Source organism: Callorhinchus milii, unplaced genomic scaffold, assembly GCF_018977255.1.
Source record: "Callorhinchus milii isolate IMCB2004 unplaced genomic scaffold, IMCB_Cmil_1.0 Scaffold27, whole genome shotgun sequence".
Lineage (NCBI taxonomy): Eukaryota > Metazoa > Chordata > Chondrichthyes > Chimaeriformes > Callorhinchidae > Callorhinchus > Callorhinchus milii.
The window spans coordinates 136,329-164,295 of NW_024704768.1; the positions used below are offsets into that span (position 1 = coordinate 136,329).

At 49.0% G+C, this 27,967-nt stretch overlaps 2 protein-coding genes across 4 annotated transcripts; one reads left to right on the top strand and one right to left on the bottom strand.

Annotated features, from left to right (window-relative positions):
• Window positions 1–944: 944 nt before the first annotated feature.
• LOC103172646 (erlin-2-B) lies at window positions 945–17,066 on the bottom strand. 2 transcript variants are annotated; one of them, XM_042344183.1, is made up of 12 exons: window positions 16,920–17,066; window positions 15,283–15,397; window positions 13,878–13,959; window positions 12,271–12,317; window positions 11,891–11,952; window positions 9,952–10,077; window positions 9,177–9,250; window positions 8,783–8,841; window positions 8,563–8,654; window positions 7,670–7,759; window positions 3,386–3,465; window positions 945–1,778 (listed from the first exon to the last, which is right to left on the bottom strand). In XM_042344183.1, exons 2-12 carry the CDS (start codon window positions 15,387–15,389, stop codon window positions 1,578–1,580), a joined length of 1,020 nt encoding a protein of 339 aa, XP_042200117.1. In that variant the 5' UTR covers window positions 15,390–15,397; window positions 16,920–17,066; the 3' UTR covers window positions 945–1,577. The 2 variants fall into 2 exon arrangements, with proteins under 2 accessions (XP_042200117.1, XP_042200118.1); XM_042344184.1 differs by lacking the exons at window positions 15,283–15,397; window positions 16,920–17,066 and adding an exon at window positions 15,035–15,052.
• Window positions 17,067–17,244: 178 nt separating this feature from the next.
• cnpy2 (canopy FGF signaling regulator 2) lies at window positions 17,245–27,957 on the top strand. 2 transcript variants are annotated; one of them, XM_042344185.1, is made up of 6 exons: window positions 17,245–17,325; window positions 23,962–24,089; window positions 24,614–24,729; window positions 25,154–25,351; window positions 25,556–25,652; window positions 26,786–27,957. In XM_042344185.1, exons 2-6 carry the CDS (start codon window positions 23,996–23,998, stop codon window positions 26,827–26,829), a joined length of 549 nt encoding a protein of 182 aa, XP_042200119.1. In that variant the 5' UTR covers window positions 17,245–17,325; window positions 23,962–23,995; the 3' UTR covers window positions 26,830–27,957. The 2 variants fall into 2 exon arrangements, with proteins under 2 accessions (XP_042200119.1, XP_042200120.1); XM_042344186.1 differs by lacking the exon at window positions 17,245–17,325 and adding an exon at window positions 23,304–23,539.
• The last annotated feature ends 10 nt before the right edge of the window (window positions 27,958–27,967 follow it).

Genomic DNA, 27,967 nt, shown 5'->3' on the forward strand with positions numbered 1-27,967 from the left:
CTGTGACCTCGAGTCACCGACACACCCACCAGTGGGAAGAGTTTCTCCCTTTCTAACCTATCAAATCCCCTCATGATGTTGAAGACCTCTATTAGGTCCTCGTAACCTTCTCTGTTCCAATGTTGTGGTGATGGTGTTGTGGTGACGGTGTTGTGGTGACAGTATAAATGGTATAGAGGGCCCTCTGGACAATGTGTAATTTGGGTGAGGCCCAGTTACATGGTTATTGTGTTTTGTCCACAATAACCTGTTGTGATGACTGTAACTTGTCCTCAGCCTCAAGTGCAGTATAAATTCCGTTTGGCTGGCGTGTCACGGCCGGTGCTAACGCAGTCCCATAAAACATACTTTTGTGCCAGTTGTCACCCTTCATTAGTGGAAGTGGAAACTTTCTCAACATTTTAAAACATGATAATAATCCTGGCATTTAACACAGCGCCTTGTCGTGTCGTTGAAATGTCTCAAAGCGCTTCAGAAGATACACTGTGAAGTGTAGTGACTGTGTTTTGTGGTCAAAACCCGGCACCCACTATGCGGACTACGACGTCCCCCAAAAAATCTTAAGAGTGAGTGAGTGATTTTATTTGGGGGATTTGTTGGCCGTGATATTGGGTAACGCTTTGTCGATCATCACCGTTCACTGGCGGCCGGATCTCCCTCCCAGCACATCCCGACGTGTTTGAATCACTGGCTGCTGAACTCTACAGTTAACAGTGAGGCAGTTGATGACCTGATCCCCACAGTCCAGGCGGGGGAAGCAGATTTCAGCATCTGGGCTCCTTCTCCCATTCAGGATCGATCAGGAGGGGCTTCTGTCTGTTGGTCTGACAGCAGTCCCATGTGAGAGAGTGAGGGTTGCCGGGGGACCAGAAAACAGTGGGTTTTAACGAATGCAGCAAATGGCAAAAAGGATTTAAATGTTTCAATAAAATGATTTGCAGAAGTCACCAAATCAGTTTATTACAGTCAATAAGAGTGAGTCAGACTGGAGCCTGATCAACAGTCACTCCAAGTCTCTAATTTGTTACCAACACCAATCAATACAGTCAGATCAGGGGCAGGACCAGCTCCACGTCCTCACCTGGGCACCAGGCAGAGCGGCACCAGGGGGAGGGGCACCCTGGGCACTGGGGGGGGCACCAGGGTGGGGGGGGAATCCGCACCCTGGGCTGGGGGGGCATCTTGCCCTGTGCCGTGGGAATCAAGTTTTACTGTGAACACAATGATAAAAGGACAAATTCCTAATAATACAAATCCAGGGCCCCCGGCATCTCCACTGGTTATTGAAGGGGATTGATTCGCTGGTCACTCTGCAGTACACAAGGGTCTCCAGGGCCAGCAGATACTTTGCACTATTTATGGTTTGAAGCTGGTCAGAGTGGGGAGGCCGGAGGCTCCAATTTGAATGTAATAAAGTGAAGGTTTGCCTTGGAGGGACCTGGTCCGAATTCTAGACTCCACAATTACGTTAACAGAGAGGACAAGCAGGTCACTCTGCCTTTTTCAATTTTCTCAGTGCATTTTGATTTAGTTTCTTCAAAGAATGTTCAAACTGGTTCCATCTGTGAAGCTGATCACTATAGACCATCCACTGCTTCACTGGCCTTTTCTCTCACTTTATTGGGCCACACATTCACCTCCTCGGATGCTTTGCCACTGGGCACAAAGTGACTTAAATCCATGAACATCTTGGGGATGTCTTTGCCAAAGTAGATTTTGCTGTTGGAGGCAATGGCCTGGTACCTCATCAGCTGCAGGTACTCCGGGCTTAACTTCACCTGAAAGAAAAGTGTAAACAAGAATATTCACACACAAAACGTATAAAACTGTAGAAAGAGGCACCGTAGGTGTTTAATATCCACACAATAACTCAATGATATTTCATAGAATCATAGAATTATACAGCACAGGAGGAGGCCATTCGGCCCATCGTGTCTGTGCTGCTCTTTGAAAAGAGCTTCCAAATCAACACCACTCCCCCACTCTCTCCCCATAGCCCCGATCAACCCCACTCCCCCGCACTCTCTCCCCATAGCCCCGATCAACCCCACTCCCCCACTCTCTCCCCATAGCCCTGATCAACCCCACTCCCCCGCACTCTCTCCCCATAGCCCCGATCAACCCCACTCCCCCACTCTCTCCCCATAGCCCTGATCAACCCCAGTCCCCCGCACTCTCCCCATAGCCCTGATCAACCCCATTCTCTCCCCATAGCCCTGATCAACCCCACTCCCCCACTCTCTCCCCATAGCCCTGATCAACCCCACTCCCCTGCACTCTCTCCCCATAGCCCCGATCAACCCCACTCCCCCACTCTCTCCCCATAGCCCTGATCAACCCCACTCCCCCACTCTCTCCCCATAGCCCTGATCAACCCCAGTCCCCCGCACTCTCCCCATAGCCCTGATCAACCCCATTCTCTCCCCATAGCCCTGATCAACCCCACTCCCCCACTCTCTCCCCATAGCCCTGATCAACCCCACTCCCCTGCGCTCTCCCCATAGCCCTGATCAACCCCACTCCCCCGCACTCTCCCCATAGCCCTGATCAACCCCATTCTCTCCCCATAGCCCTGATCAACCCCACTCCCCTGCGCTCTCCCCATAGCCCTGATCAACCCCACTCCCCCACTCTCTCCCCATAGCCCTGATCAACCCCACTCCCCCGCTCTCTCCCCATAGCCCTGATCAACCCCACTCCCCCGCTCTCTCCCCATAGCCCTGATCAACCCCACTCCCCCGCTCTCTCCCCATAGCCCTGCAAACTTGTCCTCCCCAAATAATTATCTACATCTCTCTTAAAGGTCATTCAGAACTCTGCAGCTCGTGTACTGTCCTGCACCAGGCTTCGGGACCACATCACTCTCACCCTCGCCCTCACCCTCGCCCTCACCCTCACTCCCACCCTCACCCTCACCCTCGCCCTCACCCTCGCCCTCCCCCTCACTCCCACCCTCACCCTCGCCCTCGCTCGCCTCCACTGGCTCCCCATCCCCCAGAGGATCGAATTCAAGATTCTCATCCTCACCTACAAGGTCATTCACGGCCTCGCTCCCTCCTACCTCTCCGACCTACTATCCTCCTACTTACCTGCCCGTACCCTCCGTTCCTCTGGCTCCGGTCTGCTCCACGTCCCCCGCCCCAACCGCCCGACCATCGGTGGCCTTCAGCCTCTCAGCCCCGAGGCTCTGGAACTCTATCCCCCAGTGCCTTCGCCGCTTCCTCCCTCTCCTCCTTCAAGGCCGGTCTCAAGACCTTTCTCTTTGTGTAAGGTTCGGCCATTTCCGTATTTAAATGTTTATAGTGAACACCCAGATGCAATGTTTTTCCCTGGTTAACTATTGTAGTTACTGCTCAGTCAGTTAACTCCTGTAGTTACTGCTTACCTGGTTAGCTTCTGACACCCTTTGGGCAGTGTAAAACTCAGCATCAGCTCGGGCTTTCTCTCGCGCAAGGAACGCAGAATCTGCAGAGGAAAAGCAAACAGATACCTGGATCATTTACTTTGCTGCACAGGTCACTTCAGTATCTCCTTTTTCTAAATCTCAGCACACGTTCCATAGTTGGAAGAACTAGCAAACATATCATTGAATTAACTTAAACACAGAAGTAACTGGGAACACGCAGCAGGTCAGGCAGCATCCATGGAGAGGGGAAAATGAGCTTACATTTCAGGTCAATGACTCAGTCGCCTCTCTGACCCAATGACTTTTGTCAGAACCCAATCGCAACGCCTCCGACGGCTTAATAACAGAACATATAATCAACAACAAATTACATTGGAATCTCAAACATAGGATTGTGTCTTCAGAGAGCACTTTGGAAGCTGCATCCGGATAATGTTATTTGACGGGAGCCATCAGCAGATTAGCTAACCTTAAACTGCTTGTCATGGTCAATCAATAAAACATTGGGTGGGACCACATCAGTCAGTCTGTTCCCCCATTTTATTAGATTGTGACACATAGTTCATGGATCAAACATTTCAGGAGATGCTCACCCCATAGCCACAGAGGGTTCAGAAGGAGAGTGAGTGGGTGACATCCCGGCATGGTAGGAAGAAGGGACGGGCAGTGCAGAAATCTTCTGAGAGTGCGGCACTCACAAACCAGTTCTCTGCACTGAATACCGGTCAGGGTGATGACACCTCTGGGGAGAGGAGTCAAAAGCAAATGGATGAACTGGGGGACACAGGGAAGAATGTTAATGCAATTGTCATTGGGGACAACGGTGAAAGGAGTAGACAGAAGTTTCTGCAAACACAAACGTGACTCTCGCATGGTCTGTTGCCTCCCTGGTGCCAGAGTTGAAGACATCATGGAACGGGTGCAAAACCTTCTAACGGGGGAGGGGAACATCCATAAGTTGTGGTCCATTTTGGGATCCATGACGTAGGGAAAAAAAGGGCTGAGATTCTACAGAAAGAGTATCAGAGGCCAGGGAACAAGCTAAAGAGTAGGGCCTCACAGGTGGTGATCTCTGAATTACTCCCAGTGCCTCGGGCAAGTGAGTATCAAAACAGCAGCTCAAACACATGAATACATGGCTGGAGAAATGGTGCAGAAAGGAGGGCTTCAGGTTCCTGGATCATTGGGACCAGTTCTGTATGAGGTGGATAGGTTACATCTGAACAGGGCTGGGACCAATGTCCTCGCAGGGAGGTTAACTAGTGATGTGGGGAAGGGTTTGAACTAATTTCAAAGGGGGAAGGGACCCAGGATGTAGCATTAGAGAGGACAAACAAGTTACGTAGAGGGCTGGGAGAGACGAATAGCAATGTAATAAGGAGTAATCCAGAAGAAGGAGGGATTAGATGGGGGAGAAATGCAGAGCAGACTCAGTCAGGCTTGGAGTGCATGAGCATAAATGCACAGAGTGTGACAAATAAGATTTTGAGCTGCAGCTCAAGTTGCCACATGGGGTTAAGATGTAGTGGCAATAACGGAGACTTGGCTCAAACAAGGGCAGGAATGGGAGCTGAATATTCCTGGCTACACTGTATTCAGGAGGGATAGGGCAGGAAAGAAAAGGAGGGGAAGGGGCAATATGGTTTAAAGACACGCTTATGGCCCTGGAAAGGGATGATGTGCTAGAGAGTCCAAAAACAGAATCTATTTGGTTAGAGTTAAGGACCAGAAAAGGAGCTGTTACTCTGTCAGGTATTTATTATAGACCTCCAAATAGCGGGAAGGAGAGACGAGCAAATCTGCAGCAGATTTCAGAAAGATGCAAAACCAATAGAGTAGTGATAATGCGGGACTTCAATTATCCTGACATAGACTGGCAAAATAACAGTGTACAGGGCAAGGAGGGGGAGGATTCCTGAAATGTGTGCAGGAGAACTTTCTGGATCAGTACGTTTCCAGCCCAACGAGAAAGGAAGCAGTGCTGGATCTCGTTCTGGGGCATGAAGTGGGGCAAGTGGAGCAGGTTTCAGTAGGAGAGCATCTGGATAACAGTGATCACAAGACCATTGGGTTTCGAGTATTTATGGAAAGGTGCAAGACACTCAACTGGAAGAGGCTAATTTCAGTGAGTTAAACAGGGACCGAGCCAAGGTGGACTGGAACAAAAGATTGGCGGTAAAACAGCTAACGAGCAATGGGAAGCCTTCAAGGAGGAGAGGGTTTGAGGACAGAACAAATACATTCCCGCAAAGGGGAAAGGAGAACATTCAAACCTCCCTGGATGAATAAGGAAATTGGGATTAAAATAAAACAGAAAAAGAAGGTTTATGATAAATGTCAGGTCCAAAACACAGAAGATAATCAAAATAGAATATAGAAAGTACAGAGGAGAACTAAAAAAGGAAATAAAAGGGGCAAAGAGATTGTATGAGAAAAGATTAGTGGGTAATATAAAAAGGAAGCCTAAGGTATTTTATAAGCATATAAAGAAGAAAGGTCAGTCAAAGATTGGGTGGGTCCAATTATGGACCAAAGAGGAAATCTTCCTGTGGAGGCAGAGGGCATCGGCTGACGTACTGAATGAGGACTTTGCATCTGTCTTCACAAAAGAAGAGGATGGAGCCAATGCCACAGTAAAGGAGGAGAGAGGAGAGAAATGGGATAAGATAAGAATAAACCGAGAGGAGGGACTAAAAAAGGTTGTCGGTGCTCAAGGTAAAGTCACCCGGTCCCCGGACGGGATGCATCCCAGGTTACTGAGGGAAGTAAGGCTGGAAATAACGGAGGCTCCGGCCACAATCTTTCAATCCTCCTTGGACACCGGGTGGTGCCAGAGGACTGGAGAGCTGCAAATGTTACTCCCTGTACAAAAAGAGACAAAAGGATAAACCCAAGAACGACAGACCAGTCAGCCTAACGTCAGCAGTGGGGAAACTTCCAGAGACGATAATCCGGGAGGAAATAAATTTTCACTTAGTAAAAAATGGGTTAATAAAGGACAGTCAACATGGAATTGTGTCTAACAAACCGGATAGTTTTTTGATGCAGTAACGGAGAGGGTGGATGAAGGCAGTGCAGTATGTGGTTTATATGGAGTTTCAAAAGGCATTTGATAAAGTGCCACATAAGAGACTTGTAGCAAAATAGCAGTCCCCGGTATTAAAGGGACAGCGGCAGCGGAGACCGAGAGCAGAGAGTGCTGGTGACTGGAGGGAAGTGCAGTGGTGTCCCCCGGGGTCAGTGTTGGGGCCACTGCTGTTTGTGATCTATATGAATGTCCTGGACTTGGGTATAGGGAGGACAATTCCCAAGTTTGCAGATGATACTAAGTTAGGAAAAGCAGTAAACAGTGAGGAGGATAGTAACAGACTGCAAGAGGACATAGACAGACTGGTAACGTGGGCAGACACGGGGCAATGACGTTTAATGTGGAGAAATGCGAAGTGATGCCTTTTGGGAGGAAGAATGAGGAGAGGCAATATACGCTGATGGTCCAATCTTAAAGGGGGTGAAGGGACAGAGAGACCTGGGGGTCATATAAGGAAATCTTTGAAGGTGGCCGGACAGGGAGATACAGCTGTTAAAAAAAACTTACATGATAATAGGCTTTATAAATGGGGCATAGAATACAACAGTCAGGAAGTTATGATGAACCTTTATATAAAACACTGGTGAGGCCTCAGCGAGAGACTGGGTTCAGTTCTGGGCCCCACACGTTAGGAAGGATGTCAAGGCATTGGAGAGGGTGCAAAGGAGATTGACCAGAATGGCACCAGGAATGAGGGACTTCAGTGATCAGGAGAGGCGAGAGAGGCGAGGATTATTCTCCTTGGGGCAGAGAAGGTTAAGAGGAGACTTAATAGAAGTTTTCAAAAAGATGAGGGGATTCGATCGAGTGAACAGGGAGACACTATTCCCACTGGCGGGTGGGTCGGTAACCCGAGGGCACCAATTGAAAATAGTTGTTAAAAGAAACAGAGGGGAGGGGAGGAGAAATGTCTTCACACAGCGAGTTGTTGGGATCTGGAATGCGTTGCCTGAAAGGCCGGTGGGAACCGATTCTATAACAACTTTTAAGAGAGATGTAGATAATTATTTGGGGAGGACAAGTTTGCAGAGCTATGGGGAGAGGCGGGGGAGTGGGGTTGATCAGGGCTATGGGGAGAGAGAGAGGGAGAGCCATTAGACAAGGAGAGATACTGGAGAAGAAAATCACAGATGTGGAGGAATGTTGTGAAAACATGATCTCAAAAATCCACCTACCTTCAATTTCTGAAATCTTTTTCTCAGTTTCCTTTTCCATTATCATTTGAGCAAATTTAATTTCAGCCACTTGGGCAACTTTCTCTGCCTCTGTGTGGAGGGAACAAAGTTTTCAAGATAAAATCTTGCAACACTTCTACCTCCACTTCTGATCAAGAGGGGACCAATCTAATGTTCTGGGTTATGAAAGTATTCGATAAGTAGGACTTTTTAATCTATTGTGTCCACTGGTTGGTGAGTCCAATACTAGAGGAAATCAATATATGATGGCCAGTAACAACAACAAAATTACAGGTGTAAAGCGCCTTTCACGTCGGGAGGACGTCCGAGGCACTGGACAGAGTTACAGACCCGAGTGAGGGTCGGGGTGAGGGAGGGCAGAGGGGGGTAGCAGGGAGATTGAAAGCACGGTTGAAGAGGAGGGTCTTGAGGTGGGTCTTGAAGGTGACGAGGGAGGGGGCGAGACGGAGGAAGTGCGGGATGGAGTTCCAGAGGGTGGGGACAAAGTGGTGGAAGGCCCGCCTGCCGACAGTGGGTCGAGCGAGGCGGGGGACATGAACAGACCTGAAAGGGAGTTTACGAGGATCTTCTTCACCACAGAGGGTGGTGAGAATGTGGAAGTCACTGCCGGAAGCTGTGGTTGAAGCAGAAAGCATCAATGTATTTAAGCGAACACTTGCTGCAGAGATGGAGAAGGGAATAAAGGGGAAATCGGTGGAATGGTGGCTAAACGCAGAGTAGAAAGACTGGCACAGGTCAGTCGGCCTGTCCCCGTGTCACTTTATGTAACATCCAATCTGCCAGTGGCCTTTTCCTGTTTGTGCATTTCTGTGTTTCTACAAATGAGGTCATTACAATTTGTGAATTTAGCAAATGCTTAAATAAACACTGACCGATAAGAGCTTTCTTCCGCTCAGTCTCAGCTTCTTTTTCCACCACTTTCTGTTTCTGAGCAGCAATGAGTAACTTAGTCTTCTCACTCTCCCTGAAGATAAAGTCAATGGAAGTAAAACAATAAGAAATTGTAACTAAGGTAGTTTTTAATGCAAGGAAACAATACAACCCCTGATCAAGGATTTCTGAAATTAACTTATAATAATTCACAAAACTCACATCAGTTCATAGTTCCTCCTGATGGTTTCTGGAATGTTGGGTTTAGTCACTCTGACTGCCTGTGGGGAGAAAACATTCCGGTAAACTGGTGAAGGAAGCCATTCCTCCACTGCACACAATTGATGACGGGTAAAACATCAAAACACATCCTCATCACTCCCTCCTCCAGCTCCTGAACTGACTCTCAGAATGGTTACCCCTTGTGTGGGAGCTGTGGCCAGAAACCTAACATACAATATCAGCTCCTTTATTTTTATTCCTTGAGAATCTACTTTAAAACTCATGAGACCAAAGCCTCAGATCGTATTAATCCAACAGCGTTAAATACCCATTACTCCCATTGGCCTTCGATTCGTCACAGGATTAAACAGGAGAAACATTACAGAGGGCTTACGTGGATGATCAGGCCAGGTGCCATGGAAGTTAAGTCTTGTTGCAGTGCCAACTTCAGGTCCTCATCGATCTGATCTGACAACAAAAAAGGTGTAACAGCAGTGACTGGACACCACATCTCACTCATTTAGACTTTCTGTTATGCACATATTCACCGTCAAGCATTTCCGTGAACAACTCTTCCCATTAAACTGTGAGTTGTTTGTCATTGTTTTAATCCTTTTCCAGCAATTTCTTCTTTTCTTTACCCTTCCCTCCCTCCCTCCCCGCTTTCACATTTTATTAAGATTTCACAGACGTCTTGATGTCGGAGCCTAAACAGGGAGAGTGGCCAAGTGCTCACAGCCTCCTCTGCCTGACACATCCAACATGAACTTTCCAGCAAAGTTCATTGACAAGAATCAGGAACGGAAACCCTGGCTGATTTGACCCATGGAGGAGCCCAGGCAGTGTAACCACAAATAACCTTCCTAGTTGATGCTCAATTTCCTTCACTGCATTTCCAGGACCAGCCGCAGACCTGGACTAGTGTTGTGTTTGCCCTCAGCTCCCAGCACTTCACTACTTAGTTGAAAGGAAGGAGCGAGCTATCCAACAGAGCGAGTGCTGATGTCATCTGCCGAGAAAAATGTGCACTGTTCATGGCTCAAATGATTAGATGCCCCCAAAAGCTGATTCACTTTTCTAGTTCTGACCAGACCTTAGTTTTGTACACATGTATCCCCCCTGCGCTTGTATTCAATGCACTGATATAAACCCTGATACACTGTATTTACCAAACAGTTGGATGTAGACTTCCTGCAGGGTGTGCACGCTGCAGAACTGGTTCAACTCGTGGTGGATTTTGTTGAAGATTAAAGTTTTGTCATAGTCTGCGGTGTAGTTCTTCACAATGTCGTACACTAAATAAAATTAAATGTTAATTACAAACAGTGAAGAGAAACTCAACACAGTGACTGGTGTGCAGGTGCTGGTTGCTCTGGTTGGTGCGTGTGAGCTGTCAAACACTGATCGATTGACATCTTCCATACAGTGATCCCAAATGACACCTGTGCTGAAAAGCTGCACCAGAGGAAATGCTTCAAATCCAGTCACAACCCAATGGGATCCCTAATGGCTTCACTTCTGACAATCAGCACCTATGATCTTAAACGCTCTGGGACTCTACCCCATGTGAAGGGCGTGATATAAATGCAAGTTATTGTTACTGTTGTCCGGATATATGCAAGAGGAGGCTGTTCCCAGCCACAGGGGAATGATGGCATATTCCAGAACTGGCAAACACGCAACTTGTGTGAGTTCCCAGCAGCCTGAACTGGAATTGGAAGCGATACCAGACAGGGAGCAGAGTGTCTGATAGCAAAGTTGCAGACGGGGTATAAAGGTTGTCTAACGTTTATCCAAACAGGGATATGCAACATCGGGTTAACCGTCTTGTCCAAAAGGATGGCATCTCCGACAATGCAATGCTCCTCCCTGCAAATGCTCCATGATTTGCGTGTGCAGCTGAGAAAGAGCCTCTCGTGTGATTGACTTCAGACTTCCTCGTACTTGAGCAGCTGACTATGTACAGAGATAAGTCCATTCTCGTGAGAAAGTTAAATGGTTTCCTGGTGACTTCCTAAGGACTATACATTCCTGCATTCAGGAAATCTTAAATGATTATGAAAAAGAGCCTCCAGTCACTGCTTGTGCCTGGTTGTGTTGTGTGAGGTTTTTCTGAGTGTTGGGGAATGTGGTACAGTTCTGAGATCTCTTTCCTGGGGCAGTGTCTGCAGAAATCAATCACAGACTAGCTGGGAATATAAAGCTGCGACCTGTATTCTTGGGTCTCATACCCTCTATACCCTCCAGTGGCTTCGCTGGGCGTCAGATTCGATCCCCAGCTTTCCTTTCTCCCCTACATCCCTAACAAGGACCGCTTTTTTTCACCTCAGTTACATTGCCCGCCTCCGTATCTCACAAGAACAGCATCCAAAACCCTCGTCCACACATTTGTTACCTCCCAGATGAACTATTCCAACGCCCGCCTCGCTGGTCTCCCCAGCTCCACCATACACAAAATGCAACTAAATCAGAACTCCACTTCCCAGATTCTTGCCCGCATGAAACTCCGTGCCCCCATCACCTCAGTCCTTGCCAGACTCCATTGGCTCCCAATTACTGAACAGATTGATTTCAAGATCCTCTCACTCGTTTTTAAATCCCTTCATGCCCTCGTTATCTCCCTACCTCTCCAATTTGCATAAGCCCCATTCCCCCACCCTCCGCTCAGCTGGCTCCAGCCTCCTATTCATCCGTCATCCCCTCCATTCCACTATTCTCTAGACCTCTCTCCCTCAATCTCTCCCTCCCCATTTTCAAATCCCACCTAAAGACCTTTCTTTTTGATCGCCTCCACCCTTATGCTCACCTCCACCCTCCCTCTCCCCCTGATTCGGGGTCAGACTGCGCCACTGTCAAGGGCTCTGGGACACTACCCCATGTTAAGGGCGATATATAAATACAAGTTGTTCTGAATCTCATCAGAAACCAAGGTTCAAGTTCCTGCAATTTGGTGTGACTTCCTCATAGTGCTGCCAACCACTCCATTACCAACTTCCTGGAACTACTGCCCCACAGCTCGAGCCCTCACTCACACCATCAACTTCCTGAGCCCTGGCCTCAAGCGCAACGTGGTTTCATTGCAAGTAAGGTGCTTGAGGATGTCCTTACCTGCATTTGGGACAAGGAAATTTACCACTTCTATCCTGTCAAAGTAGATCATTACACCACCACTGTGGATCAAGAGAGAGCATTTAATGTTGTAACATTTTGCCAGTGAAGTGGTTAAATGTCTCCGTTTACAAGCGTTATCACTGGTTTTATTGCTTCTACAATATCACCATTTCAGATCTCTCCTTTTAATATTCAGACACGCAAACACACACGTACTTAGGACATTGAGCATTTCCCTCGTACAGTTTGCAATTTTACGACCTCGGCCTGCCCACCCCGCTGTCTCCCATGACAGCATTAAGTTCTTTATCCCACTCCCTGTTAACCTGTACCACCTGGGACCTCAAGCTGTTTGCGAATGCAGCAAAATACATTACCTCGTGCCGCAGGGCACATTTTTCACTTCATCCGTCTGCAACGTGTTCTGTAAGGCAAAGGTTCTGTTTAAACCTGAGATACTAATTTGTAGAAATCATCAGAAAATGTCCCAATCTGACAACAGACAAGTATTATTATTAATCATATTAATAATCCCTGCATTTGATTATGCAGTATCACATCATTGGGACATCTCAAAGAGCCTCACAGAATATAATGTAAAGGGGACTGACTGTGTATTTTGTGCACAGCAGTGTCCCAAACACTCTTATTGAGTGACCAAATTATTGATTTAATTTATTTGAAGGGATTATTAATAATAATCATTACCCCAGGAAACTGATCCACCAATCAACTAACAATTGGGTTCCCATTCAATGCAAGGTAAACAGAAGCGTGTGGAGTAAGGAAATTTGCCCAAGGGCTTGCTCTGCCTGGGAATTAAACCCAGGTCCTCTCGCTTGTGAGGCGAGCGCTCTAACCACCACTACCGGACTCAACAAATCATTATAATGCGGGGCTCGGCAATATATTTACAAGCGATATCACTGGTTTTATTTTGATACATTTCCAAGAAGAATCTCATTTAAAACAAAACACTTTGACCTTCTAAATCCTATGGCTCAATGAGCATGTCAATTTAATCCAAGGAAGGTCCCAGGTTCAATTCCCAGTCACATCAAACCTAGGAATTATATCTGAGATGTTAGACAGGTCAGCAGATCCTATCGCCCCCATCCTTGCTCGACTTCACTGGCTTCCCATCAGACAGAAGATGCAGTTCAAGATCGTAGTCCTTGGCTTCAAAGCCCTCCATGGTTTTGCTACTCCCGACCTCTGCGACATCCTAACCCCCCTACCATCCTGCTCGCTTCCTCCCCTCAGCGGGCTCCGGCCTGCTTAATGCCCCCACCTGACTCGCCCCACTATTGGTGGGCAGGCCTTCAGCCACTGCCCCCACCCTCCGGAACTCCATCCAACGGGCCATCCGCCTCTCCCCTCCCTCACCACCTTCAAGACCCAACTCAAGACCCTCCTCTTCGACCGTGCTTTTGATCACCCTCCTTCCCCCCACTGCCCTCCACTCTCCCCGATCCCGACCCCCTACTCGGGTCCGAAACATTGACTGTCCAGCGCTTTGAGACATCCTCCTGACGTGAAAGGCTCTGTACGCATGTCATTTTGTTGTTTTGTTATTGGCTGAGGGAGGAAAAAAATGAGGCGATATTCGTTCTCCCAGTCAGATTCCAGAGAGCTGTTGCTGGAGGCTGTGTGAGAATTTGTGGACATCAGGCAAGGATTGGGCTGTCACCTGCCAACAAGAACACAAAAAAGTAACTCGGAAAGGTAACGGAGGGAACCTGCAGAACTACGTCCCAATGAAAGGAATGAAGGAATTGAGTATATTTAGGGGATCAAAGGGAAATGCAACTTTTGTCATATTCTTGATTTATTACCTTGAATTGTTGCTGCCAACACCAGCGCTTCCCCTATTGCCTCCGTCCCTCGCAGCTCAAACAGATCAGTAATGTCACATCACAGCAGCGCTGTATTGAAATTCTACTGACAATATAAGGAACGAACATAACCCACATGTACATTATACCTGAACTGCTTTAAAGGTGGTAATAAAAGGAAGCATGAGATGGAAACCGGGTCCACTTGTCGCTTTCAACAAAGCACCGCCCCTAAAACAAAATGTACAAAATTTATAAATTGAAAGTCGCCTGCGCTCCCTCCCCCCCCCCACACACCCACACAGCCACCCATGCACACACACGCAGCCACCCATGCACACACCCACCCACACAGCCACCCGTGCACACACACGCAGCCACCCATGCACACACCCACCCACACAGCCACCCGTGCACACACGCAGCCACCCATGCACACACCCACCCACACAGCCACCCGTGCACACACACGCAGCCACCCATGCACACACCCACCCACACAGCCACCCGTGCACACACGCAGCCACCCATGCACACACCCACCCACACAGCCACCCATGTGCACACACACACACACACAGCCAGCCGTGCGAGCGCGAACACACACACATACACACACAGCTGCCCGTACACACACACACGCATACACACAGCCAGCTGTTTGCCTGCCCACGCATGCACACCATGAGAAGCCTTTTTTGGGTGCAGCTTGAAGAGGGATTGAAGTTTGTTGAAGAAATGATGCAGATTCTGGGAGATTTTTAAATAAATCCTTATATTTCATATGGTGTCTTATCTACAATCACCCTGAAATCAGCCACTAAAATCTGGGGCCTAAACCATATTCATGACATTTGAGACCTAGTAAATTCCCAAAGATGGCAAGGATTTAGTTTCACTGTGTGGACAGTACAGATAACAGAGCACATGTTCGAGCTGGAAAACAATCAGAAATTATTTCAGTTCTATATTCCATGTCAATCACTGAGAGTCTCCTATGACACTGTCTCTTTTCACACTGGAAAAAATACTACGTGTGGGGGTGGAGAAGACACCAGGAGCAACGGAACCATGTAAATCATGTAAATGACAGACGCTGCAATCATACATGTACTGAATGTATGTCCCACCCGCCCCACCCGCCCCACCATTGTTGGGAGAGCCTTCAGCCACTCTGCCCCCAACCTCTGGAATTCCATCCCCGTCACTCGGCCTCGGCCCCTCCTTAGCCTTCTTCAAGTCCCGCCTCAAGACCCTCCTCTTCGACCATGCCATCGGCCACCCCCCTTCCCTTCCTCTCTCTTACCTCGTCAACCCCAGCTCGGGTCTGAAATGCTGTCACTGTCCAATGCCTTGGGACGTCCTCCTGACGTGAAGGGCGCTATACACATGTGATCTTGTTGTTGTTGTTATGTACTGCGCTGCTCATGCAAAGAGCTACTCCAGAAATCAGTGTACGAATTTCAGGATCACTCTCGATTCACAAATCACTTTAAATCGCAGTTTAAAGCAAGTCAGTGACGGGCACAAGACTCCGAACGGTTTGTGGCTCACCTGTAGTAAACTGCAATGTGACCCTCTTCAACTTTATGCACCGAGGAAAAGAGCGTGGCCGCAAGCATCGCGGCAGCTACAGCGAAGATAGATCCGAGCTGCACCATCCTGTGGCCTGCAGGGTCAGCGAGAGGACAAGAGTAATTAAACCTGAAACCACTCAATCCTGCAGCTCAGGTCCGAGGCTTGGTCTTTGTTGAGTCTCTGACCTCGGAGGTGGCAGCCACTGGGTCTACAATTGCCTTGCAGTCTGGCTGACTGGCAAGCTTTCCTGGTGATTCTCCAGCTAGGACCACCCTCCCCGTTAGTTAGGGCTTTGGCTGCAGGGTCAACAGGAGCTGAGGGGGAGGATTCCCGGCCCCCAGTGACTGGTCGGCCTTTCCAGGTCCTGCTGATGAGCCGGGCCGGGCTGTGCTGCCATCAGCAGTGAGTGCCCTGGAATACTACGGCCCCTCGTGGCTCAGGAACTGGACTAGAGACCATGAAAGGGTGGGGGGAGCTCGATTCCAACATTCCGTTGGCAGTTCAGCTCCAAGGAGGATAGTCATTAGTTGATGGTCTGACATCCGACAAGCAGGGGTTTGAGCCTCACGGGGTGGGTGGTAGGTAACGGGGTCAGGGGTTAATTATTGAGTTTTTAATTTCAGATTTTTCCTCCTGAAAAAACAGCCTCTTTGCCTCCGGCACCTCCCACCCGCCCTCCGCACGCTGCTCCCAGCGGTACCTGGTGGCTCGGAGCCTGACCTGTCTCTCAGCAACTGCTGCTTAAACTCCACACCTCCAACTGTGAGGTTCCCGGTGGGTGGGCAACACAGCTCGGCATTGCCCCCCACCCTCAGCTCAGGCTCACACAATAATAACCCTTACATTTGTTATGGCGCCTTATCCTATCCCATCGCACAGAGGATACGGTTCAAGATCCTGGTCCTCACCTCAAAGCCCTCCATGGTCTCGCTCCCCCCGAGCTCTCCGACCTCCTCACCCCCTACCACCCTGTTCACTCCTTCCGCTCAGCGGGCTCCGGCCTGCTTCACATCCCCCGCCTCGCTCACCCCACTATCAGCGGGCGGGCCTTCCGCCACTCTGCCCCCACCCTCTGGAACCCCATCCCCCAGTCCCTCCGTCTCACCCCCTCCCTCTCCTCCTTCAAGACCCACCTAAAGACCCTCCTCTTCGACCGTGCTTTCGCTTACCCTCCTCCCCCCTCCCCCCCGCCCTCCCCCCCACCATCCCCCCTCCCCCCGCCGTCCCCCCCCAGCTCGGGTCCAAAACACCGTCTGTCCAGCGCCTTGGGCCGTCCTCCCGGCGTGAAAGGCCTTACACCAGATCATGTTGTTGTTGTGGTCACGGTTTCGAAGCTCAAAGTGCTTCACAGAATATATCATAAGGTGTGGTGACCATGAGGTGTAGTGACTGTGTAGTGACTGTGAGGTGTAGTGACTGTGTAGTGACTGTGATGTGTAGTGACTGTAGTGACTGTGAGGTGTAGTGACTGTGATGTGTAGTGACTGTAGTGACTGTGAGGTGTAGTGACTGTGTGGTGACTGTGAGGTGTAGTAACTGTGAAGTGTGGTGACGGTGTAGTGACTGTGAGGTGTGGTGACTGTGGGCTCTCTGAGGTGTGGTTTGAGCAGCACCTGTTGACGCTCGGGCCCAGGTCACGGCGCCGCCTCCCGGGGCCTTCCCGCCCTCTCACCGCGGCCGCTGTCGGTGTCTTTCCCGGCGCCGAGAAGCGGCCTGTGACGCTACTGACGTCATCAAACCGCGCGACCACACATCGTCGCACTCCCAATTACATCACATAACGGGAGCTAAAGCGCCACCTTCTGGCGATAGAAGCAATAACATCCCAATGCGCCCGGGGGAGGGGGAGGGGCCCGGGCGGGGAGGGGGAGGGGCCCGGGCGGGGAGGGGGAGGGGCCTCCAACACGTCAGCAGTTTTGAGGCCCCGCCCCCGGGGACCCGCAGCCGTCACTCACCCCCGAGAGCAGCGCCACAGGGCCCGAACCTCAGCCTCAGCCACAGCGCCATCAGCCGCTCTCAGTGAGTCACAGTCACACACAGTCACACAGAGGGTCACACAGAGGGTCACACACACAGTCACACAGAGAGTTACACAGAGGGTCACACACACAGTCACACAGAGAGTCACACAGAGAGTTACACAGAGAGTCAAACACAGAGTCACACAGAGAGTTGCACAGAGTCACACAGAGAGTTACACAGAGAGTCACACAGAGAGTTACACAGAGAGTCACACAGAGTTACACAGAGAGTCACACAGAGAGTTACACAGAGGGTCACACAGAGAGTTACACAGAGATTCACACAGAGAGTCACACGGAGAGTTACACAGAGGGTCACACAGAGAGTCACACAGAGTGTCACACAGAGAGTTACATACACAGAGAGTCACACAGAGAGACATACAGTCACACACACAGTCACACAGAGAGTCACACAGAGAGAGTCACATAGAGAGTTACACAGAGAGTCACACACACAGTCACACAGAGAGTTACACACATAGTCACACAGAGGGTTACACAGAGAGTCACATAGAGAGTCACACAGAGAGTTACACAGAGATTCACACAGTGTGTCACACACACAGAGAGTCACACAGAGAGTTACACACACACAGTCACACAGAGAGTCACACAGAGAGACACACACACAGTCACACACACAGTCACACAGAGAGTCATACAGAGAGTTACACAGAGAGTCACACAGAGAGTCACACAGAGAGTTACACAGTGAATCACACAGAGAGTCACAGAGAGTTACACAGAGAGTCACACACACAGTCACACAGAGTCACACAGAGAGTCACACAGAGAGTCACACACACGGTCACACACACAGTCACACAGAGAGTCACACAGAGAGTTACACAGAAAGTCACACACACAGTCACACAGAGAGTTACACACAGAGAGTCACACAGAGAGTTACACAGAGAGTCACACAGAGAGTCACACAGAGAGTTACACAGAGAGTCACACACACGGTCACACACACAGTCACACACACAGTCACACAGAGAGTCACACAGAGAGTTACACACACAGTCACACAGAGAGTCACACAGAGAGTTACACAGAGAGTCACACAGAGTCACACAGAGAGTTACACACACAGTCACACAGAGAGTCACAGAGTTACACAGAGAGATTCACACACAGAGAGTCACACAGAGAGACACACACACAGTTCACACAGAGAGTTACACAGAGAGTTACACAGAGAGAATCACACAGAGAGTCACACACACAGTCACACAGAGAGTCACACACAGAGTTACACAGAGAGAGTTACACAGAGAGTCACACACAGTGACACAGAGAGTCACACACACAGTCACACAGAGAGTGACACAGAGAGTTACACAATGAATCACACAGAGAGTCACACAGAGAGTTACACAGATTCACACAGAGAGTCACACAGAGTGTCATACAGAGAGTTACACACACAGAGAGTCACACAGAGAGACACACACACAGTCACACACACAGTCACACACACAGTCACACAGAGAGTCACACAGAGAGTTACACAGTGAATCACACAGAGAGTTACACAGAGAGTCACACACACAGTCACACAGAGAGTCACACAGAGAGTTACACAGAGAGAGTCACACAGAGAGTTACACAGAGAGTCACACACACAATCACACAGAGATTTCCACAGAGAGTTACACAGAGAGTCACACAGAGAGTCACACACACATAGTCACACAGAGTCATACAGAGAGTCACACACACAGTCACACAGAGAGTTACACAGTGAATCACACAGAGAGTCACACACAGAGTCACACACATAGTCACACACAGAGTTACACAGAGTTACACAGAGAGTCACACAGAGAGTTACACACAGAGAGTCACACTGGGAGTTACAGAGAGAGTCACACAGAGAGTCACACAGAGAGTCACGCAGAGAGTTACACGCAGAGAGTTACATACAGAGAGTTACACAGAGAGTTATACAGAGAGTTACACAGAGAGATTTACACACACAGTTACACACAGAGAGTTACACACAGAGAGAGTTACACACTGAGAGAGTTACACACAGAGAGAGTTACACACAGAGAGTTACACACAGTTACACAGAGAGAGTTACACACAGAGTGAGTTACACACACAGTGAGTTACACACACACAGAGTGAGTTACACACACACAGTGAGTTACACACACACAGAGTGAGTTACACACACACAGTGGTTTACACACACACACACAGTGAGTTACACACACACACACAGTGAGTTACACACACACACACAGTGAGTTACACACACACACAGTGAGTTACACACACACACAGTGAGTTACACACACACAGAGTGAGTTACACACACACACAGAGTGAGTTACACACAGAGTGAGTTACACACACACACAGAGTGAGTTACACACAGAGTGAGTTACACACAGAGTGAGTTACACACACACACACAGTGAGTTACACACACACAGTGAGTTACACACACACAGAGTGAGTTACACACACACACACAGTGAGTTACACACACACAGTGAGTTACACACACACAGAGTGAGTTACACACACACACAGAGTGAGTTACACACACACACAGAGTGAGTTACACACACACACAGAGTGAGTTACACACACACACAGAGTGAGTTACACACACACACAGAGTGAGTTACACACACACACAGAGTGAGTTACACACCGAGTGAGTTACACACACACAGAATGAGTTACACACAGAGTGAGTTACGCACAGAGTGAGTTACACACACACACAGTGAGTTACACACAGAGTGAGTTACACAAACACAGAGTGAGTTACACACAGAGTGAGTTACACACACACACACAGTGAGTTACACACACACAGTGAGTTACACACACACAGAGTGAGTTACACACAGAGTGAGTTACACACACACAGAGTGAGTTACACACAGAGTGAGTTACACACACACACACAGTGAGTTACACACACACAGAGTGAGTTACACACAGAGTGAGTTACACACACACACACAGTGAGTTACACACAGAGTGAGTTACACACACACAGAGTGAGTTACACACAGAGTGAGTTACACACACACACACAGTGAGTTACACACACAGTGAGTTACACACACACAGAGTGAGTTACACACACACACAGAGTGAGTTACACACACACACAGAGTGAGTTACACACACACACAGAGTGAGTTACACACACACACAGAGTGAGTTACACACACACACAGAGTGAGTTACACACACACACAGAGTGAGTTACACACCGAGTGAGTTACACACACACAGAATGAGTTACACACAGAGTGAGTTACGCACAGAGTGAGTTACACACACACACAGAGTGAGTTACACACAGAGTGAGTTACACACACACACAGAGTGAGTTACACACAGAGTGAGTTACACACACACAGAGTGAGTTACACACACACAGAGTGAGTTACACACAGAGTGAGTTACACACACACACACAGTGAGTTACACACACACAGTGAGTTACACACACACAGAGTGAGTTACACACAGAGTGAGTTACACACACACAGAGTGAGTTACACACAGAGTGAGTTACACACACACACACAGTGAGTTACACACACACAGAGTGAGTTACACACAGAGTGAGTTACACACACACACACAGTGAGTTACACACAGAGTGAGTTACACACACACAGAGTGAGTTACACACAGAGTGAGTTACACACACACACAGTGAGTTACACACACACAGTGAGTTACACACACACAGAGTGAGTTACACACAGAGTGAGTTACACACACACAGAGTGAGTTACACACAGAGTGAGTTACACACACACACACAGTGAGTTACACACACACAGAGTGAGTTACACACAGAGTGAGTTACACACACACACACAGTGAGTTACACACACACACAGTGAGTTACACACACACAGAGTGAGTTACACACAGAGTGAGTTACACACAGAGTGAGTTACACACACAATGAGTTACACACACACACACACACTCACAGTGAGAGACTGGGCCAATGAGTTTTATGATACATTATAAAATGGCATTTACGGCGCTTTTTACTTCTGGAGGTCGTGTCAACATCCCAAAGCACTGGACAGTCAGGAATTTGGACCCGAGCGGGGAATGGGGGATGGGGGTTGGGGTAAGGGAGGGTAGGAGTGTGGCCGAAGATGTTGTCGAAGAGGAGGGTTGTGAAACATGCCTTGAAGGAAGCAGGAAGGGAGCGAGGCGAGGGGCTGTGGGATGGAGTTCCAAAGGGTGGGGGCAGAGAGGCTGAAGGCCTAACTGCCGATGGTGGAGCGTCCAGGCCGGGCACGGTACATGGGGCAGGCGAGAGCCCGCTGAGGGCAGGGAGCGGACAGGCAGATATGGGGTTAATAGGTCACAGAGGCAGCAGAGGGTGAGGCCATGGAGAGCCTTGAAGGCGAGGACAAGGATTTTGAACTGTATCCTCTGGGGGATGGGGAGCCAATGGAGTTGGTCGAGGATGGGGGTGATGGGGTCACGGAGCCTGGTGTGGGAGAGGACACGGGCTGCAGAGTTCTGGAGGAAGGAGTTGGTGTAGTCGAGCCTTGATATAATAAATGTGATGGGTGGATAATCATTTTGGCTTCTTGAGGGGTGAGGCAGTGGCGGAGCCGAACAATGTTGCGGAGGTGGGGGAAGCAGAGTGGGTCATGGCACGGATATGGGTTAGAAAGGACAGTTGAGGGTCAAACAAGATGCCAAGATGGTGATGCTGTCAGCGCCTGAGGTGAGGAGGCACTGACGGGAGACAATCAGGAGCCTCGGTCTGGTTGACGTTCAACTGGAGAAAGTTAGCTCTCATCCAGGGCTTGATGTCTGACAGACATTCTGTCAGGACAGAAGTGGGTCCTGGAGTCAAGGGTGGAGGCAGAGAGGTACCATCAGAGAAGGTGTCATCCGCATACATGTGGAAGTTGACCCCATATCTGCGAATGACGTCACCAAGAGGGAGCATATAGATGTTGAAGAGGAGGGACCAAGGACAGAGCCCTGAGAAACGCCGCACGAGAAGGTGCGTGGGCTAGAGGAGAGGCCGTTTGTAGAGATGAAGTATACGCGGTGTGAGAAGTACAATCTGAACCAATCAAGGATAGCGCCGTGGAGGTTGAGGTGAGAGGAGAGGCGGTGGATGAGGATAGAGTGGTCAACCGTGTTGAAGGCCGGAGTTTGAGAGTGAGATGGGGAGTGTGTAGTAGACAGAACGGCAGAGACAGCTGAGTGGATTCTCTCGACTTTGGATTCGAGGAAGTCCAGCATCGCCTCGCAGTTGACATTAGAGGAGAGGATGGTTGAGGCATGAGAGAGTGGGCGGAGGAGCCGTTTGGTGGTGGAGAAGAGGATCCTGGGGTTGTTCTTGGTCTCTAAGATTGTCTTGGAGTAAGCACTTTGACACGAGGAGGTCATTGCGGGAAGGAGCCTAGAGGGAGGAGGAGTTCAGATAACTCCAAGGCAGAGGGAGGGAGATGGTTTTCCAGGAGTGAGTTAGATCACATGTGTATAACGTCTTTCACATCAGGAGGACGTCCTAAGGCGCTGGACAGGGACAGCATTTCAGACCTGAGTTGGGGTCGGGGGGGTGGGAGTCGATGGCATGGTCAAAGAGGAGGGTGTTGAGGCAGGACTTGAAGGCTAAGGAGGGGCCGAGGCGGAGTGAATGGGGGATGGAATTCCAGAGGTTGGGGGCAGAGTGGCTGAAGGCTCTCCCGCCAATGGTGGGGCGGGTGGGTCGGGGGGCGTGGAGCAGCCGGAGCGGCTGAGCGGAGGGAACGGGCGGGTTGGTAGGGGGTTAGGAGCAGGTGGTGGGTTTGAGTTTGCGGACAGTTGTGGTGAGGGAGGAGGGAGAGATAGGATCGAAGGAGTATAGGGGGATGGGTGAGTGGTGGGTCATGAGGGAGAGATGATGGGGGGTGGCTGTGGACGGGGCTGAGGTGGCTGAACGTATCCCCTCGATTTTGGATTCAAGGAAGTCCAGCATCTCCTCGCAGCTTGAGGAGAGGATGGGCGAGGTATGGGAGAGGGTGGACAGAGAAGACGGTTTGTGGTACACACACAGAGACTGAGAGACAACTCAGAAAGAGCGAGGGACCAACAGTCAGTGGGTGTGATTCTCGACCTTCTCACTCACTTCCTGCTGCTCATTCATTAGGTGGGAATTATTACTTATTCCAGGTATTTCAAGGATGCACTGATACAAGGTATTTATTACAGTTCCACCATTTCACTGGAAGGTTATTGGCATTCAGCAGTGATTTATTTTATATTAAAATGGAAGGCGCTGGATTCAATACTGTTTGAAGGAGATCATATGTGTTTGACTCTACCTTCGGATGCACAAGAAAGAGTAGAACAAGAACACAACAGGTTAGAGTTGCAAAGGGGAATTTGAGGATAGGCACCGGGAGGTTTTTCTTTACTTAGAAGGTAATTAACAATTGGAACCAGTGGCCAGGAAAGATGGTTAAGACCAGGTCACCGGCTCATTTTAAAACAGCTTTAGGCTGTGGTGGGGGAAAGGGGAACAGTAGGGCAGGTTTTCTGCATGGATGAGATCAGACAGGACAAAGGATTTTCTTTATCCAAACTAATCTTGTGAGATGTAAAGTATTTTCTGATTTAGGGAAACGGGAGGGAGAGGCCATCGATCCTGCAACATGAAAAGCTGCAACTTAAGTGTTATTTGCTTCCTTCTCGTCGGCTCTGTGGGTATTGTGGAAAGTAAGAAGACAGGAGATCTGTTTTGTGGAGGTGAGTGAGAGAGTGAAAAGAGTCCAAATACCCCAGCACAGTATCTTTCCCTCTTGATAATCCCCGGTTTATCCTGACAAAAATGAAGTGATGAATGATTGTGTCCTAGGTTGTGGCTCAGCCAGTTGCACTCTGACCTCTGAGTGGGAAGCTTATGGTTTTGAGCCCCACAATGTTGGGATTTGAGCTGACGGTCCAGGCCAACCCTCCAGTTCAGTGAGGGGAGTCTGGCATTGTTGGAGACGCTATCTTTCAGTGAGATGTTAAAGGCCTTTCTGCCTGTTCAGGTGAATGTTTAAGATCAGTGATACAATTAGGAAAAAAGTTTCCCCTGGCTATTTGTGGGACCTACCTTACTGCGTGCAGAATGTCTGCATCGTTAGCCAACAAATATACAGTCACTACATTTGTCAGCCATTCCCTGTTGAGCTTTGTACTTTTTGACCTTATAAAGCACGAATGCAAGTTCTCTCTTTACTGTCAGCACCGGCACTGACACTCTCTCTCTCGCTCTCTCTCTGTAGCTTGCAGAGCTCTCGTGGATGAGATCGAATGGGAAATCTTGCAAATTGATCCCAAGAAAGTCATCCAGACGGAATCATTCCATTTAAACCCGGAGGGCACTCAGGCTGTTGCTGAGGTGGGAGCATGTTGGTAGATGACCTAGTAAATGGTTGGGTGGGTCTCATGTTTTCAAGTGGGCTTCGTTCAGCATGGTTCTGGGTGGGCGTCCGGGGCCTGACTGAGCAGATAGAGATCAAAACAATAATAATAATAATAATATTTATCAGATCTTTGCGACGTCTCAAAGCGCTTCACAGGATATACTGTAAAGTGAATTGACTGTATATTTTGTGGGTGAAACGCGGCAGCCAATTGTGCACAGCAGCGTCCCACAAACAGCCGTGGACTGAGTGACTAAATTATTATTTTCATTTAAGTACCAGAATGCAGGGCAGGTTTAGGAAACTGGATCGCAGTGACACAATACAATGGACTGAATGGCCTCCTCCTGTGCTGGTAATGCCTTCTGTGTAACCTATTTGAGTTATTCCTTTTCGCAGACGCCCTACGCCAGGTCAGAGGTCTTCCTCATCGAGCTGCTGGAGAGGGTGTGTGAGCACATGGTGGAGTACGGGGAGATCGCAGACCCCAAAACCCACCGCAACAGCTACATCCGGGTCCGGACCCATAACAGTAAAAATCTGGATCTGCCTAACACCCAGGCTGATGCCGAACTTACCTCCAGCTTAAAGCATGCTGTAAGTGTGATCTGAGGATTAGCTGCTACAATGTGGAGATAACTTGTTGATGTTTAAAGTGTCCAAGTTGTAGACAAATTGCTTCATGTGAAATAAACCCATTGTCGGCCAAGAAACCTCCCTCCTGGCACAGTCTTTAATGTCTGGTCTGAGCAAAGGTGTGAATAGGGCAGGAGTTTTGATTTGTTCTCTTTGGTTTCTCAGTGTGAGAAGATTGCAGAGGAATATGAAGACGAGTTCATAGAGTTTTTCACCCGTGAGTCCAGCAACGTGAAGGACCAGTTGTGCAGCAAGAGAACAGGTAAAGGAACCTCTCTCCTGAAGGTGTGGGGAGCGTTTCACAATTGCACTCCTACATTCCCAATACCTCGCCCGACTGGCCAGGCTTCTGCTTGTTGTCTTCAGTTCCAACTGTGGAAGTGGCATCATAGCCAAGCCTCAGTGCAGCCTCCACAACTCCTCCCTCCACAGGATGCAGATAAATAATAATAATCCTTGCATTTGATACAGCGTCTTATCACATCTTCTCGACGTCTCAAAGCGCTTCACAGGATATACTGTGAATTGATTGTATATTTTGTGGGCGAAACGCAGCAGCTAATTGCGCACAGCAGCGTCCCACAAACAGTCGTGGATTGAGTGACCAAATTATTATTTTTTTTTCTTGAGGGATTATTATCAGGCGCGTGGAGTAGGGAAACGAACCCACTTGTGAGACGAGTGCGCTTACCACTGAGCTCAGGACTCCACCAGAACATCCTGTGTCCTCTTCCAAATTAGGCTCCGTGACCCTATCACCCCCATCCTCGCCCGACTCCACTGGCTTCCCATCACACAGAGGATACAGTTCAAGATCCTGGTCCTCACCTTCAAAGCCCTCCATGGTCTTGCTCCCACCGACCGCTGCCACCTCCTGACCCACCATCCTGCTCACTCACTCCGCTCAGCTTCATGTCCCCACCTCACTCGCCCCACCATTGCCGGACGGGCCTTCAGCCACTCTTCCCCCACCTCTGGAACTCCATCCTGAATCCCTCCACCTCGCCCCTTCAAGACCCGTGTCAAGACCCTCTTCGACCAAGCCTTCGGTCACCCTCCTACCCCTGCCCTCCCCGCTGTCCACCCCTACTGATCCCAACCTCCAGCTCGGGTGCAGATCCCTGATTGTCCAGGGCTTTATGACGTCCTGAAGTGAAAGGTGTCGTGTAAATGTCATTTGTCGTTGTTGTTTACTCAATATAACTGCAAATTATTGTTTAAGGAATGGAAACTGGTATAAGAACTCCAGATTAATGTATGATTGACTTCCTGGCTATGAGTGGACTTTGCCTGCTTGCTTTGCCAATACAGTCACTGCACGTGATTAATTATTGTGATGTTTTGATCTTAACGATGTTATAAAAATGCAAATTTTTCTGTTCCTGTTGTTCTCAGACCTGTGTGACCACGCTCTCTACATACCTCACGACGAGCTGTGATGATTGCCGCCCACTTCAAGCTCCACAATGGCTCCACACCAGCTAATCTGTGACCCCGGCACAGGCAGGAGCCGAAAGATTATTCAACAACCCGTTCAAAACTTGTGCCAAGTCACTGTTCAAACCATGTCCTCAAAGTCATTCCCCTCGTTGCCCGTTTCTGGTCCGTGTGCCCAGAGATCTGTAGGGGCTGCTTTTAGCATTGTTGGGACGCTGACACCTCAAAGCTTTTCATGTGACTTTTGTAAGGTACCAAATCAACTCAGGAAGCGATTACTAACAGCACCGACCTTTATTTATTGGCAATTTGTTAGCGAGGCAATCGATCTCAATATCCACCTGCTTCGATGTGAAATAAATTCTCTATCAAATGATTTATTAATTCCTTCACTCTTTAGATAATATATATATCATATGCCCAAAGCTTCCTCTGCCAGCGGGGGAGTGGCGGGGTGTGTATACTGCAGGAACAATGACACAGGTGGGTGAACCTGGACCTTCAGGTCTGCACTTGTGACAACGCTGATCGTCCCTCTTTTTAATCTGCAGTAAATTTTATGCCCAAGTCTCTCTCTCTCCCCCTCCCCCTCATATCCTTATAAAACTTTCCAGCCTCACCACATGCCATGGCCTGACCAGCCTGTCAGGGCTTGTAGTAGACACACTGTGAACCAGAATCTGACAAACCTCCAGCACTGGAGCGATGTGTTCCATCCTGATAATCCTGCTCTTTCCATGTTCCCATTAATATTGTTCCTCTTTCAACATTGATTCGACTCCCCTTCAAATACAACAACAACAATATATTTGTAAAGCACCTTTCACATCGAGAGTCACTGGGTTGGTGTGTGGGAGAGGGAGAGACTGGGCTGATGTGTGGGAGAGAGGGAGATGCTGATGTTATGGGATCAATTCCTTTTCCACAAACAGATTTTCCACTGACAAAGTGCAACTTTGTGTTTGTGACCAGCGGCCTGGATTCTGTTAAGCGCCATCACATCCTCATCAAGTTAAACACAGTCACACTGTTGTGTGTTGCTCATTGTTGGACTGTATACATTCTGAACAGTCACAGCTGGCTTTAGTCAAACTGTTTTTTCAATTTTTATTAAAAAATATCCAATTGGCCAAATGCTGA